Here is a 17,216-nt window from a genome sequence, read left to right as displayed (position 1 = left end):
TGCGCTTTATAATCTGGTGTGCCTTGAATCATTAGCAACGACAATGAAACAGGGTCTTATCTCCCTTATTCCTAAACCTGGTAAAGATAAAAGATTAATCGATAATTTACGTCCAATTACTCTATTGAATACAGATTATAAAATTCTTGCTCATGTTATTGCAAATAGATTAAAGGACGGTTTAGATCAGATTATTAGTGAAACACAATCTGGGTTCCTTAAGAATCGTTCTATCCACAATAATATTAGATTAGTTTTGGATTTATTGGACTATAATCACTTAATTGAAGATGATGGTGTGATTCCTTTTTTTAGACTTCTATAAAGCATTTGATACGGTCGAGCATCCTTTTATTTTTAAAGCTTTACAGTATTTTGGTTTTGGTAAAAAATTCATAAATTTAATTTCTTTGTTATACTCTGATATCAATAGTTCTATTTCTTTACCTTTTGGAACATCTAAACGATTTAACATTAGTCGAGGAATCCGTCAGGGGTGTCCAGCTTCTCCGCTACTTTTCATTATTGTAACAGAACTCTTGGCTATTTTCATAAAACACAATCCAAATATTCAACCACTGAACTTGATGGGAGCCCCACTGATTATAAGTCAGCTAGCAGATGATACTACACTGTTTTTAAAGAACATGTTACAGGTTCCTCTCGCACTAAATGAAATTTCACTATTTTCAAAGGCCTCTGGTTTGTACCTGAATATTAGAAAATGTGAAATATTAACTATTCATGATGGTAAACCCAGCATCTCTCTTAACATAGCTGTAAAAACTGAAATTAAATATTTGGGTATTATAATCTCAAAGAATATAAATAATAGAGAAATCCTAAATCTTGAGCATATTACCCAAAAATCTAAAAAGATCCTAATCAGCTGGTTACAAAGAGACCTTTCCATCTTTGGACGTGTCCTACTTACCAAAACAGAAGGTATTTCGCGACTGATTTATCCATCTCAATGTTTATATATTTCCAATAAACTAATCAAGAATATAAATCAAATTAACTTTAATTATATTTGGAGAAATAAGCAACATTATATTAGGAAGAATGATGTAGTGAAGTCTTTAGAAGAAGGCGGATTGAATGTGATTGATTTTGAAGCATTGGATGGTTCCATCAAACTTAAATGGTTGCAGTCTTTCATAAATAACTTAAATAATATTTGGTTTTATTTCCCAAAAGTAATTTTTGAGAAGCTTGGTGGCATTGAATTTCTCTTAAAGTGTGATTTTGAAATCTCCAAATTACCAATTAAATTATCTAATTTTCATAAACAGGTTCTCCAGTACTGGAAAATGATTTATAAGCACAATTTTTCTTCACATACAAATTCGATCTGGAACAACCGATGTATATTGATAAAAAGAAAATCCTTCTTTTATAAGGATTGGATGGACCACGGAATTGGGACCGTTCTACACCTTTTAGACAATGACGGCAATGTATTATCGTATAATAAATTTATTGATAATTATGGCTTAGTATGTACTCAAAGTAAATTCATTAAAGTTGTGAAAGCCATTCCCCCTGCAATGATTCAGATGACTAAAGCCAGTTTAACCTATTCTTCCTTTATAATCCGTGAACCATCCTTATTTATTGATGACCGTCAATTTAAAGGAAAGACTTGCAATAACAAATTTTTAAGGACAATTCTAACCAAGCAACTTTTTCCTTCTCAATTAACAAGAAAATATTTGTTTAAAGATTATAACCTTAGCTTTTTGACCAAGTATCTTTCCTTTCCAATTCCGCCAAAAGCTAAAGAAATTCACTTTAAAGTGTTAAATGCCATATACCCGTCCAAGGATTATCTTCACAAGAAATTCAATATAGATACGAACACATGCACATTTTGCAACACTGATTGAGACTACAGAGCACCTTTTCTACTCATGTGAAAGCACCAGATCCTTTTGGGATGGTTTCCAGTACTGGTTAACTTCTAAAAATATTGACTGCCCTTCTCTAACCTTTCAAGTAATTAGAGTTGGCCTACAAACAGAAAATAAGAAAATAGAATTTGGGATTAACAACCTATTTATAGTCGCAAAATTCTTCATTCATAAATGTCGCTTCTTGAAAATTACTCCGATCTTTGCTGCTTTTAAAAATGAAGTCTCTTTATTGAAGGCTTCATTAGACAAATGTAATGTTAATAAAGCTCACACCTTACTTGATTTTTTGATGCAGCTTCTAAGCTAATGTAGATAGACTGTATGTGCGTTCTCCGTTTTTTTTTTTTGTTTTTTTTTTCTTAGTATTACTTTTCTTTTTGATTTAGTTATATCTTACTTTATAAGGAAGGACATTAAGATAATTGTTTGCTGCTGGAGACTTCTATTACTGTGCCTTTCCTTTCTTTTCTGATTGATGGCTGCTTTGTTTCCTCATCACCCATAATTGTACATTTTTGATGGATCTGCTTAAGTTCTGCGATGTATTTTTGGTACATTGTACAATAAAAAAAAAAAAAAAAAAAAAAAAAAGTTAGCGTTAGCACTGCAGCTAGCGTTAGCATTGCAGCTAGCGTTAGCAATGCTGTTAGCGCTAGCACTTTTACTGTTAAAACTGAGCCACAATGGCAATAAAAAAAAAAAAAAAAAATCTGGTGTGCCTTATGGTCCGAAAAATATGGTACTAATTAAATTATATGGTTACAGAATATTTTCTGTTATGTACAGGTGAAGCTGTGTCACAGGAGCATCTTTCTCATCCTATGACTGAAGGTGAGAATTTAAGTCTGGTTGACCTTCTAGCTTAATTACATGAAGATGATCACATAATACATATGCCATTATATCTAAAATATTCTCTTTTGGGAAGTCTGTCATACAATATCTCTGATACAGTTAAATGTCTTATAAGTGCTTAAATACATTCATTAAAAAAGCTACAACTATCCAAGAAAGTGGAGTTAAGTATGACTCAGGTTCTGATACAAGTAATTAAAAACAATTACAGTAACAACTCTATTGTGGCCACAAAAACTAATTCTAACATCAAGGGTAATGCAGTTTTTCCAAGGTTAACAAAACAGTTACAGTTATAACTCTGTTTATTACACTATGTGGAGCTATAGTAGCTGTTAAATTTGCAAGTTTGTGTAGTTTTCATGTAGTATTGTGGCAAGAGCCTCAGAATGTATCTTTTGATTACAGTAGTATTATTAATATTTTTAGACCATTTGGAAGCCAACCCAGCATATTGTTGGATTATACAGTTACAAAACTGTGTAACCTGCACTGCAGGTTCAATAACTGAACAAGTAGCCCTAGTATTAGATATTTGTGATGATGAATTATCTTTTACCACTTTCTTGTCTAATACATGTTAGGTTAATATGGCCACAGTCATGTCTGGGAATGTTTTTCCTGTGTGTGTGTTTTTTAAGTAGTTTGTCACATGCTTTTTGAATCTGCCCCTTGTTTCTTACCATATGTATGAACTATTTTTGTAACCCCCCACATGGCATATCATTATCTAATATTTTATGTATCATTCACATTAAATGCAATTTTGTATAATCTGAATTCAGGACTAAACTTTTATTGTACATTTATTAAATGTTTCAGTTGGTTCTGTGATCCTGGAGAGTCCACCTTTCCCTGTCATGGAGGGCGAAACTATCAGCCTGCATTGTAAAAAGAAAGGAGCTCTTCTAAACCACATAGCTGATTTCTATAAAGATGACCTGAAAATTGGAACTGGCTATTCTGGGAAGATGGTCCTTCACAATGTTTCCAAGTCTGATGAAGGACTCTACAAGTGTATAATCTCTGGAGCTGGAGAATCACCAGAGACCTCCCTGGTGGTGATAAACAGCAGTTTGGAAAATCAAAATGAAGAAGGTATTTGCTTTCAATTTCATGTATCCTTTAAATTATGTACCAAACTCTGTTAGATCTAACCATTTAGCAGTGGAACATTGTGGGGGTTTTTTTTAGGTTATTTAATTCCTGGCATAGTCACAACACAAATAGAAATACCCTAAAGTTAAATACGAAAAAAATACAACTGTGCCCATGTATTTTTGACCACTTATGAGGGTTTTGAGGCCTGCGGTATGAGCAGATATGCCCAGACTTCCCTCTCTCCCTACCTCCCAAGGCAGCCGAGATGTATAATCTCTTCAATGTGTCCTGGGTCCAGCCCAAGGCTTCCTTCCACTTGGACATAAAAGAAACTGTCAAGTATAAATGGCATTGCAAAATCATTTTTTCAGTGTTATAATAATTACCCTCAAGTTTGATGGATCACCAACAAATTGATTAAGAGTAATTTACACTTTAAAAATGTAGAAAAAAATGTTTTCTAGTTGTTTCAGTAATCCTGGAGGGCCCTGCTCATGTGCTGGAGGGTGAAGCTGTAACTCTGCATTGTAGAAACAAGACACTGTCTGCCAGCCTTCCAGCTGTCTTCTATAAGGATGGCATTTTCATTGGGACAAGCTCCACTGGAAACATGACCATCCACCAAGTCTACAAGTCCCATGAAGGACTTTACAAGTGCAGAATATCTGGAGGTGGAGAATCACCAGGCAGCTGGCTGTCTGTCAGAGGTGAGAAATAAACATGGATTCAAAATAAAAGCTTGTTAACTAAAAAGCGTCACTTTAAAATTACTACCACTTATGTCAAAATGTACAATGTTTTTGAAAAGCATTTTACTAATTTGAGTACAAATTTAAAATTAAAGCTTAAAAGAGGGCTGGGCAATACATTTTCTGAAGGACCGCAGAACAAACTGGTAATATTGCCGAGGGCGACGCCAATAAGCTGAATTCAGTTGTGCTCAATATTAATTTTACGTCTTTATATGCTTATTGGTACAGTCCTCCACAGCATTACCAGGTGCTCATGTGGTCTCTTAAGAAAAGTAATTACCCACCATTACTTTAAAACTCTGCAACACCATAGAGTAATTCTGTTTCAAATCAATCAAACCTTCTGCTTGGACGCCTCCAATTTACATTATAGTAAATTGGAGTGGACTAAGATGCCGCCGGTGTATTTGGCTTGCCGTCCGTCTCGCCGCTTTTTCCCCTCCCTTTTTCCCTTCCCTTCCCTTATGGACCTCGGCACTGTGTTTTTTATCTTTATTTTTCTAGTCTTATGTTTATCTAGTGGTTGTGGACTGATTACATATGACAGGCAAACACTTTTAAATCTTCGTACTTTCCATTCGTTTCGGGCCGACCCCTGTTGGAGTGTGGGCAGCGCTAACTTACCACAACTGGATTCGTCCTGCGGCTTCTCCTACCTACCGCTTCCTAGTCTCCACAAGAAACGCTACAGGAAGCGGGGAAGACGGAGTGGCCGTCACGTCCGTCTCAGGGCCTTTCTCAGAGCCAGAATTACGGACCATGTACATGTTAATCTGGATACGCCATCATTTTTTCCCTCCTCCCTGGATTGCCCGGAAGCTAAACTGCTTACTTGTCGCTGGATTTACCCGGCTGATCACCAAGCATCTGCCCGCTCTGCGACACGCTTTCCTACTCGGATTTGGATAACATCGCGCCGACGGGGAGTTTGTCGAAGCAATCTATGCACTCTGCGTCGTGCTTCTAGAGGTGATTTAGTACCCTGGCCACGGATGGCACTGCTTAATGTCAGGTCGCTGGTAAATAAGACCTTTGTTTTAAATGACTTATTCTCCACTAGTGGCCTTGATGTTTTATTCCTTACAGAAACCTGGATTCGCCCTGGTGAGCTCATTCCTTTCTCTGAACTTCTTCCTTTGGACTGTGCCTTTTTTAGTTCACCGAGGCTTTCTGGTAGGGGAGGTGGTTTAGCCTCGGTTTTTAAAAACGTATATAATGTTCGGCAACTTTCCTCACCTAACTTTGCTAGTTTTGAAGTTCAGCTATTGGAGATGACTGCTTCCACGACCAGTTTATGTGTGTTGGTCTATCGACCGCCCAAATACAACAAGTGTTTTATCTCGGACTTTGCCGACTTCTTGGGTTCCGTTCTTTTTAAATATGATTCTGTTCTTATTCTTGGTGATTTTAACATACACATCTGTTGTAAGGATGACCTGCTTGCTAAAGACTTTCTTGCTTTAATGGACTCTTTTAACCTCCTTCAATGGGTAAATGAACCAACCCACGTTAAAGGCCATACTTTGGACTTGGTTTTTACATATGGCCTGGATATTTGTATTAAGGATATAAATGACGCTGGGATTTCAGATCATTTTCTAATTTCCTTTGATATTGGCTTATCTGCCGCTGGACTGCACCCTGGAGCTCTTTCTCGTCCGCTATGCGTACTCAGCTCTGAAGCTGTGTCAAAGTTTGCTGTGTCTTTTTTAGATTTGGCGCCTATAATTCCTGACTGTTGCTCAGTTCGCTCATCTGATGGTTATGCTGATACTTTGCTATCATTATTTTCATCTACCTCTGATTTGGCTGTACCTGACAACTGTTCTCTCTGCTCGGTTGATGGTTGTGCTAATATCCTGTTATCTGTTTGTTCTTTTATTCTTGATTCTGTTGCTCCCATCAAAATGAAGCGCCCTAGAACCTACTCTCATTGCTGGCTAAATGATACTACGCGTGCTTTACGACGTATTTGTCGCCGTGATGAGAGGAGGTGGAAAAAAGATAAACTTCAGGTTTCTTATGATATGTTACGGACCAGCCGCTCACAGTTTCAAACTGCTGCTAGAATGGCTAAGGCATCTTTTCTTTCCAAAGTCATTTTGGCTAATGGTCACAACCCCCGTATGCTATTTAACACTTTTAATTCTGTTGTTAATCCCTGTTCTGATATGCCTTTACTGTATTCACAAGCTCTTTGTGAGCGTTTTCAAATTCTTTTTTTAGATAAGGTTTCATCCCTTAAGTCTTCCTCTTCGTCTGCCTCTTGTCCTGTCTTTTCCTCTGAGTGTAATTCAACTTTTCATCAATTTGAGCCCGTGTCGCTTTCGAATCTGAAGCAGCTGGTTGATCAACTGAAAAACACCAATGCTGTGTTTGATATTCTCCCATCACGCATTGTTAAGGGCTGCTTTGATGTAATTGGACCGAGCATTTTATTCTTAATGAATTTTTCTCTACTCTCTGGATCTGTCCCACTGGCCTTTAAGCATGCTGTAGTCCAGCCTATTCTGAAAAAAAAGAATCTTGATTGTTATGATCTTTTGAACTATCGACCAATCTCTAAGCTTCCGTTTCTGTCCAAGATCCTGGACGACTAGTTCTCTCTCAGCTTCAGGCGTATTTAGATGCGAACAACATTGCAGAGAAATTTCAGTCTGCCTTTAAGCCACGGCACAGCACTGAAACGGCCTTGCTTAGAGTTCTCAATGACCTATTTGTAAGCACTGACTCTGGACGCTCTGTGGTCCTGGTTTTATTGGACCTTTCCTCTGCTTTTGATATGGTTGATCATAACATTCTTCTACTAAGACTCGAGCATACTGTGGGTATAAGAGGCACTGCCCTCAACTGGTTTAAATCTTATCTTGCTGACAGGTCTTTTTCGGTTAATTTGGGCAACTTCTCATCTTCCTCGGTACCTGTACGCTGTGGTGTGCCTCAAGGTTCTGTATTAGGCCCTATTCTCTTTTCGCTATATCTGCTCCCTCTTGGAGCAATTTTTGAGAAGTATAATATTGCCTTTCATTGCTATGCTGATGACATACAGATTTATTTTGAGATTACTGACGATCTTGCCTTTTCACTATTTTCGTGAATGCATGTGTGAGGTTAAAGATTGGTTCAAGAGTAATTCTCTTGTCCTGAACGAAAAGAAAACGGAGATCGTGGTGTTTGATAGTAAAATCCCCCGCGACCAACTGTGTGCTGCTCTGATGCCTTTTGCTAGCTCTCCTTCTGATTATGCCAGTAATTTGGGCATACTACTGGATAGCTCGCTTAAATTTGACAAGCAAGTGTCTGCTGTTGTGAGGTCTAGTTTTAATCAGCTGCGCCTCATTTCTAAGGCTAAGCGCTATATTCCGCACAACGACCTGGAAAAACTCATTCACGCATTCGTGACTTCCAGGTTGGACTACTGCAACTCTCTTTACATTGGCCTTTCCTCCACCCTTCTCGTTAGATTGCAGACTGTCCAGAATGCGGCGGCACGCCTTTTGACAGGTAGCAGGAAGTTTTCTTCCATCACTCCTGTTCTTGCTGGCTTGCACTGGCTTCCAATTAAATACCGCATTCAATTTAAAATATTACTTTTCACCTACAAAACCATTAATAATTTGGTGCCGAGCTACCTCAATGAGCTTCTCAGGTTACACACTCCTGTCAGAGCACTTAGATCTGCTACCCAAATTCTTCTGGAGCAACCTCGTTCTCGGCTGAAGTCTCGTGGTGACCGCGCGTTTGCTGTAGCTGCCCCGGTCTTATGGAACAACCTTCCTGTGTCTATCCGGGCGTCTGACTCTCTGCCTCTGTTTAAATCACGGCTGAAGACTTATTTGTTTAATCTTGCCTTTCCACCTAGTTAACACTTGGTGTGTGTTGGTACATTTTTATCCGTTATGCTTGTGAACTACTTTTATATCTTATGATTGTCAAGGTTTTATAATTGATACGTGCCAGGTCCTTTCTCTTTTCCCTCCCTTCTCCCTTCTTCTCCCTTTCCCTATTTTATTTTGTCAAGCACCTTGGTGTACCCTTGGTTTTTTAGTGTGCTTTATAAATAAAGTTTATTATTATTATTATTATTATAGTATGTTATGGTAGAAAATTAGAACATTTATAATTATTGCTGTGAAATTTTAACTTCATATGTCAAATACTTTTCAAGATATTTATAAATATATATTTTAATGGTTCAACTACCCACTTTCAGGCCCTTTTTTCACACATTGAATTCTACAGCAATGTTTGAACATGAGTATCTTCAAGAAAAACCTGACCTTTTTTTGCATAAAAAAATTAGAATTTGTAATTTGGGACAAATATTTTTAAAAAATGTGTACTAATGGGCAAATTAAAATGTAAAAAAATTCAAACAATCCTGTAAAGTCCCATATTTGAGCACAGACTAATTGCAAACGATGATTTGTATATAGATGAATTACACAACACTGTAAAACTACTTTTTAACATGAAATTCTTAGTCACAAAAATTAAGAAAATGTCATTTTCATTAAACTTCAATGCTGGGATGAGCAAATATTACAAGCTGTACCTAAAAAAAACATATATATCATATCAAGCACAATATAAGATCTAATATCATATATAATTTTTTTAATATTTTCTGTATGGCCATCTCGAATTTCCATAAATATTTTATGTGTCAATATACAATGTGAAGATATGCTCATTGCCTACTAGAATATTTACACATTTACATTGCTGTGGCAGAATTTTGGCCCACTCAGACCTGAGCCAGGAAAATGTACTGTTGAAACTTGAGAAACTTGAAATTCAAGAAAGGCTTGATCCAACCCATCCCAACTATCGTGCAAATGTGTTTTCTTGCTTACAAGTGCACTTCTATATTTAAAACCAAGACAAAACAAAATAATGATATATATAGATTTGACAGTACAATGTTTTAGATTTTTTTTGTATCAATAGATAGTATACTTTTTGTGAATGTTTTTGACAACCATAATTCTTTAGTTAAAACTAGGTGTCCTGAAAGCCTGAACACCCGATAGTTGTTCAGGCAACAAAAATAATTTCTAATGAATGCATATTAGGCCTTAACATACTGTATAAATGTTTCAGTTGGTTCTGTGATCCTGGAGAGTCCACCTTTCCCTGTCATGGAGGGTGAAACTGTCATTCTGCGCTGTAAAAAGAAAGGAGCTCTTCTAAACCACATAGCTGATTTCTATAAAGATGACCTGAAAATTGGAACCGGCTATTCTGGGAAGATGATCATTCACAATGTATCCAGGTCTGACGAAGGACTCTACAAATGTATAATCTCTGGAGCTGGAGAATCACCAGAGAGCTTGTTGACTGTGAAAGAACAAAAAGCAGAGGGTAATAAGTCTTGAATTTAATATGTTCTGTATATTATATTGTGAAGTGTAATTATAGGCTTCATCATTTAATAATTGAACAAAATTGTGTACTGTAATTTGTTTTATCTTTTGTTATTTTAGTTATTTGATTCTGACCGTAGTCAAAAATTAGCACATCTTTAAATTGAATGAACTGAAAATTGCATTCAGTTTAGATGGGTTGCCAGTGACCTAATGAATGTTAGAAGGTTAAATTATATAAATATTGATAAGCCCTATCTTGTTTAGTTGTTGCTTTAATCCTGGAGACTCCTGCTCATCCTGTGATGGAGGGCGAATCTGTGACTCTGCACTGCAAAACCAAAATGGTTAGTGCCAGCCTTGCTGCTGTCTTCTATAAGGATGACATCTTCATTGGTACCAACTCTATGGGAAACATGACTATTAGCACAGTCTACAAGTCTCACGAAGGATTCTACAAGTGCAGAATATCAGGAGTTGGAGAATCATCAGAAAGTTGGCTGTCTGTCCAAGGTGAGGTATAAACATGTTTCAAAATAAAATCCTTACATTTGATACTTATATCTGGTCACTTTGTAGTAAACTTTTATAATAAACTTTATTGACTTGTATATCACATTTAAACGTGACTAAGCATTGTCATTTTTGTCAACTGTGTCACTGTTCTTCCAGCCATGTAATCATTGCCCCAAAATAACACATAGGCTGGCAGTATTTTAAATTAAAGGATTAGCAAAATCTAAATTAGGAGATAAATGCTCATGAATTCTGAAAAGCACACTTTATCATTCAATATTATTATGTACCATTATTTAACCAACATAACTGGGTTCTTTTAAAAAGTGCATTTTGCATGGCAAGGTTTTATTTATATATTTTTTAAGTAATCTTACAATGGGATAGAAATATTTTTTCCATTTAGGGTATCATGATGTTAGAAGAGACACCATGATGTGAAAGACGACCCAAAAAGAAAAATTGCAAATGTTTCTTCTAAATATGCAAATTTCTGGTCTCTTTGCAGGGCTTCACAGAGATACTTCTCTCTTTTCTGACACCTTCCTTGATCTCCTCCTCCTCTTAAGGCAGAGGTTCCCAAAGTGTGGGGCCCGCCCCCTAGGGGGGCGCAGAGCCATTGCAGGGGGGGCGCGGTATGAAAAGAAAAAAAAAAAAGAGCGCTTGGACACTGGACAGGTTTTTGACGGGGCTCCCACATAAACGCAAAGCAGGAGATGAAGCATCGCCAAATATGTTTCCAAACCAACTTCCTTCTAAGCCAAAGACAGGAAAATATGGTGAAGCATATCTTCCCTTTGGCTTCACCTGCACAAGTGCCAAGGTAGGTCTCCCCTGCAAAATTAGTTTCCCTGCGTTGGGAGCACGCGCTGATTTTTAGTTCACAAACACTTCTTGTAATAACTAACTACTCCTGACATTTTGGACATGTTAGCTCTTTATGCAGTAAAGTTACAGTGGGATACAACTAATATCAGGCTGATCCTGCCACGATTTGTTCCCCCCGGTTCAAATCACGGACAAACAGTATCCCACAGTTGTTTATGTTTTTGAACCTATTTTGCACAGAGAGACATTTTTTGAAAAATGTATTGACAGCAATGTTGAATATTATTACACAGGAAAAAAAACAACTACACGTAAAATAATCACACCGTGACGCCTCTGCCTTTCTAAATGGAGGGACAGTAACTGCGTGTGTATATGTAAGCGTGTAAAACCTGCAGATAGATTAACAGTAACAGTATTTTGTCTCTATCTGCCATTCTGCAATTCATCTCATGTAAACAATAACGTGGCGCACAGCGTGACGTGAAAAGAGGCACATACCTTTGACGTTGCGTGACGAACTCTGTATTCCTCGTCCACACGTAAACGCAAAAAAGGAGTTTTAAAAAATCCGTTTTCGGTGAATCGCAACGCCGTTTACGTGTTGACGAAAGGCCCAAACGCATAGAAACAGCTGAGTTTTCAAAAATACCCGTGTAGGTGTGGACGTAGCGTAAAAGAGTTAGTAGTATATTTTATTACTACCTGTAATTTATTGCAGATTACTTGTATTTGCTTAATTGTTTACTAAATGTTTGAGGTGTTAAATAAACCGCAATGGAATTCGTAAACAAAATATGGGTGTGTGTGTTTGGAGGATGTGTTTGTGCGGTGGGGGGGGGGGTTAGGTGGTGGGGGGCGCGAACATTTTCCTTGTAAAAAAGGGGGGCCTGGCAAAAAAAGTTTGGGAACCACTGTCTTAAGGGTTGTTTTCACTATTGTGATGGTGGCTCTGCTGCTGCTTTTGGTGGGACTCCTTCACTGTGGGAAACTCAGCTCTAGACTAGAAATTGCACTCATAGATACAAAATCAGCCATATAAATGTTTTTAAAGCCCTTGCAGCCCTATGCTGTATACATCCTGAAAAAAGACCAGTTGTTATTATTAAAAGCCTAAAACTCACATTACCAATACATTCATGCCCATGATCATGTATATAAGCTTTTAACTGCAACTATATCTATAGATAGATAGCAAGTCGTCTGTATCCAGTAAGCGTCCCTAGGCTAGGCCCCCATGCTAATCAACCCTACATTATATATAAGTGAGAGTGGCTCCGGCAGATCTCAGGAACAACATACATATGTATATATATATATATATATATATATATACATATATATATATATATATATATATGTGTGTGTATGTATATATACATATATGGATGTATGTATACATTAGGGGTGCAAAGATACACAAAATTCATGGTTGGGTTCGGTTCAAACTTTGGTGTCACAGTTCGATATTTTTTCGATATAAAAAAAAGGTCATGCCTTTTTAAATCTGTAATTTATTACAATTATAAATGTTTCACATATTTACAGTTTTAAAATTTAATGTTGCTAAAACAACAAAATAATTAAAAAAAATGTCTCCTAGCTTTTGTATGTATTGATAATGTTTTGAATCAGAAATATAATATTTGCATTAGTAAAAGAAAGAAATATCATTGAATTGTTTCTTTATCACTGTTCACATTACAGCTAATAAACCTCATTGTCCAACTAAAACCTTATCAGTATAAGCAACTGGAGATGCAAAAAGTTAAAAAGGACACCAAGAGTCCATTACTTCCATAATTGCATGTCTTATGATTTTACTTTTTAATAAAATTAAGTAAAAAATCTTTTTATGGTTCCTCTTGATGTCTTTGATACAGTTTTATGCTCATGCTTAAACATGTACACCTGGTCAAAGGCATAACTCAAAACTCAAATAAAGTCCTGCTTAGGCATGCAGTCTACTGAGTGGTGATTTCTACACTCATAGTAAACTATATGGAAGAAAAGGTACTGTAACACACTTCTTACTCTTTCAATTCAGATGTTTTCCGTCCCCTTGCCACAAGTGTGTGAAGTTTGCCTTTATAAATGTGAAATAATTGGTCGTTCTAAAGAGCTTACTAAATTCGAGCATAGTGCTCTAATAGGTGTAATAGTTTTTACTGGAACAAGTAAGCATGTGCAGTTAATTCCCTCCTAGATATTCCAGAGTCTACCGTAAATCTTGTTGTAAATTGTTACAAAAAGGAAGCGCTCAGGAATCACAGACACTCTTACACAAAGTAGCAGAACATGTGAAGTTTAGAACAGGGTTGCCAACTGCTGAGGCACACAGCCACCAAACCTCTGCTTACTCGGTGGCTGCAGAGCTCCAAGCCTATTCATCTTAAAGCTGTATGTGTCTACATTAAACAGTGACAAATACTACAGAACAAATATTTCTACACTTCTGTAAATATAGTCGTCTTTTTTTTTTTTTTTTTTTTTAGCACTGATGAGTTACAATTAAATGCTTTGATAGTCTTAATGTAGTATTTGAATAAAATATGAGTATCACTACTTGGTGATCACCTTCCTCTTTATTCCAACAGTACTGTGAATTAATTACAGTTAGTCTGAGCAGTTTAGAGACAAGGTTAGAGAGGCAATGCTCATAGGTTTTTAACATGTGCAGGGGAGGGATAGTGGACATTATTGGTTGAGGGATATTGAAGATAGAGTTGTCAGGTAGGAAAAAAGAGGAAGACAATAGAGAAGACTGATGGATATAGCAAAGGAGGACATGCAGAGGGTTAGGGTTAGTGGTGTGACAGAGGAGGATAGAGATAATATTTTTGGTCTGCCCTTTTGTTAGAGGCAACTGCAGTAAGAGATAAAGTATTTAAAAAGAGTCCTTTTGCAAGTGCATATTGAGGAGCTGACTGGAGCAACGGTTTATGACGAGAGGAAACAAAATATTGTAGAGAGGAAGACAGAAACCTCCTGCTTCCTGAATAAGAAATAGGAGATGTGGTGGCATAATAAATTTGTGAGCCTCTTTTTTTTTTTTTAAATTTTACTTTACTGCTTGATGTTTAAGAATTAAAGATTAGATTTGGGTTAATCATACACAATCTGGTAAGCAAGCTACGAAGCCATGCTGCTCGATGGATTGTCGGATTGCGTAGTCAGAGTAATCTGGGTTCAAACTCCGTTTCAGGTCCCAAAGTCAAACGAACACTGCAGCATCACTGAGAGTTAAAAACTGTCTAAATTCTTTCATCTTTAATAAAACGATCAGCATTGCTGCTTTACCAGGTGTAATAATTAAGTTTAACATCCAGGCATCCATGAAAACAGAATTTATTAAATTTAACAGAGTTAGAAGTTAGCAGGAAGTTAGCTCGCTAGTTTCTACCTAAACATGATATAGCATGTTCTGACTGAGAGATATCTGAAAAAATTCAAACGTACAGCTCTGCTATCACTTCCAACATAAATGAAGACAGAAAATTAAACAGCAGTTACTTTTGGAGGGTTACTGAAGTTGGACTAGTGTATAATGATGTGCTAGCGACACAGCTATGTTAGCATAACATAAACACAGTGAAGCTGGAGGATGAATGCTAACTTTTTTCCACTAGATAAAAGTTAACGTGAGGGTTTCTGATTGTTTTTGACAAATTCAATCACATGGCAGGATGCTGTAAACGGACCAAACTTCAGTCTGGAGAACAACTGAGATAATCCATCCACAATACGAGGTTAGTCATTAATATACTGCAACAACTTGGGAATAGAGCAGCTGCGAGAGAATTCAACATTAATGAATCAATGGTACAGAAGTGGAGGAAGCAAGAAGAATGAGTTGAGTAAAGTTTGACTTATCTGAATGTTTTGTTTCGCTTAATGCGCCTTATAATCCGGTGTGCCATATGGTCTGAAAAATATGGTAATGCATATAATGCATTCAAATCTGATCCTAAGAAAACACATCTATAAGTGACAGCTTTGACTGGGCCATGCTTTACTGTTGTGTACTACTGCTGTATCATGGTGCTAATGTCTACAAGACCAACCAGCCTCTAGCAATGAGCATTACTGACGTCCCAAGATTTTCTTGATACTGTGAAACAAGCAAGTCTGAGCAATTTTATCCTTTACTTCACTGTGAATCAATCACTGAGCTGCAAGAGCTGAAACAATTATTACATTTTTTTGTTCATGACTTACTGTTCTGAAAAGGAACACCTTCATATTATAAGGAAAATACCCTACAATAACACAGAAAATCACCTATAGTTAACTACCCTACTCAAAGTTTTTTTGAGGAAAGCACCATCTCTTGGTGAAAGTCTGCAATTGAGTAAAAGAAACAGAAGAAACATAGTATATTATCCCCTATATAATAAATAAAACCCCAAAATAACTCAAAGAGTAATATAAAATAAGAGAGCTAGTTTCGAAGTTGAATGATCAAATCAGAACTTTAACAGTTGCCATTAAAATATATAGAGATCTATATTTACATACCATCACACACTTACTACTTGTTTCTCTGACTGTGTTTGCACCTATGTCAACACTGTACACAGAATATTTGGCTGTGCTGAACATGAAAAAGTGTAATGTGTGCTTTGACTGCCTGTGTACGCTTTGCTTTTCAAAGATCATAGATTTTGCAGGCTTATCTTAGACACTCAGCATAGTCCAGCGGGTTTAAATCTGAACTTAGAAATATACAGGTAATGTGTGTTAGCCTGTGTCTCTGATTATATGGTTCTTGCTGAGGATGACAGCCTTTAAAGTAATTGTGTATGGTAAATGTCAAAAACATGTGTGTTGTAACAGCTTTCTTTAGAGATTTCTTTTGTTGAACATAAGCCTTAACTTTATTTACCGTCCATTCAAGATTCAAGTTCTCTGTCCCTGTCACCTACATTCACTAGTTTTCAAGCACGGGCTTCATGTATTACACAGCATCTATTTTCAAGATGTTCTAAGGGTAGAAAAGTGACCCAACCATTCTCTGCCTCTGTTCATAGACTTGTTATTTATATGTGAACAGACATGTTGTCACGTTTACATACACTCAATGTGGTGTGAACTGCTATATTACCCTTTTAGTACACATCAGTTTGAGTTGAACAAGAAACTCTGTGACAAGAACTCCGCTTGACATTTATAGGACATTTAAACAATGCACTGTTATGACTCGGCTCAAAAGCCGCAACATAAATATGTTGACCAATACCAGAATTTCACAGAGAAGAGATTTTATTTTAAATTATATAGCAAGTTAGTTAAAATAGCTGGTAACACTAAGACTAGTGAGCCTTTATGAAAGTCTGTCTATATCCACACCGGACCAGGTGTGGTGAATTAGTACCAGCTGACCACTCTTGCACTGCCACTGCAAAGAGATTAGGGGCTGCAGAGGGGCGTAACATGCACATGAACCACAGAAACCATAACCAAAATATGCAAAACAAAAAAATGCAAAACAAAGGGAGGACTAAGATATTTTATAAAATATGACATTTTATTGCTCGTTTTTTCTTTTTCTCTCTCTATAAAAAAATAGGGCATAATGCTACAACAGTGCACTAAACAAATTTTGACTCTGCATTTATGTTTGTCTTCCAGGTCAATGGGTGCTAAAAAGACATCAGACTAATGAAAGAGCCGTGACTATTGTATAAAATACCTTTTGTCACTTTGTTTTCTAGTTTTCGTATCTTTAGGATACATTACAATGTTATGGTTAAACAGTGTCTTTCAGCTATGTTGCAATGCTGTTGATTGTAATGCTCAGTCTTAATCATTATTTTAAAGATAACCCTTTGATGTATGTTATGTATTTAGATGACATAAAATGTATCCTTAAAGATTTCATT

At 36.7% G+C, this 17,216-nt stretch overlaps 1 protein-coding gene across 1 annotated transcript; it reads left to right on the top strand.

Annotated features, from left to right (window-relative positions):
• Nucleotides 1-4,355: 4,355 nt before the first annotated feature.
• Nucleotides 4,356-16,996, top strand: LOC109199761 (Fc receptor-like protein 5). The gene is made up of 5 exons (XM_019355089.2): nt 4,356-4,579; nt 9,728-9,988; nt 10,258-10,503; nt 11,015-11,075; nt 16,966-16,996. Exons 1-5 carry the CDS (start codon nt 4,483-4,485, stop codon nt 16,994-16,996), a joined length of 696 nt encoding a protein of 231 aa, XP_019210634.1. The 5' UTR covers nt 4,356-4,482.
• Nucleotides 16,997-17,216: the final 220 nt, after the last annotated feature.

Source organism: Oreochromis niloticus, linkage group LG3 (assembly GCF_001858045.2).
Source record: "Oreochromis niloticus isolate F11D_XX linkage group LG3, O_niloticus_UMD_NMBU, whole genome shotgun sequence".
NCBI lineage: Eukaryota > Metazoa > Chordata > Actinopteri > Cichliformes > Cichlidae > Oreochromis > Oreochromis niloticus.
The sequence above is the reverse complement of the archived record's forward strand: the minus strand, read 5'-3'. Positions and strand labels throughout refer to the sequence as shown.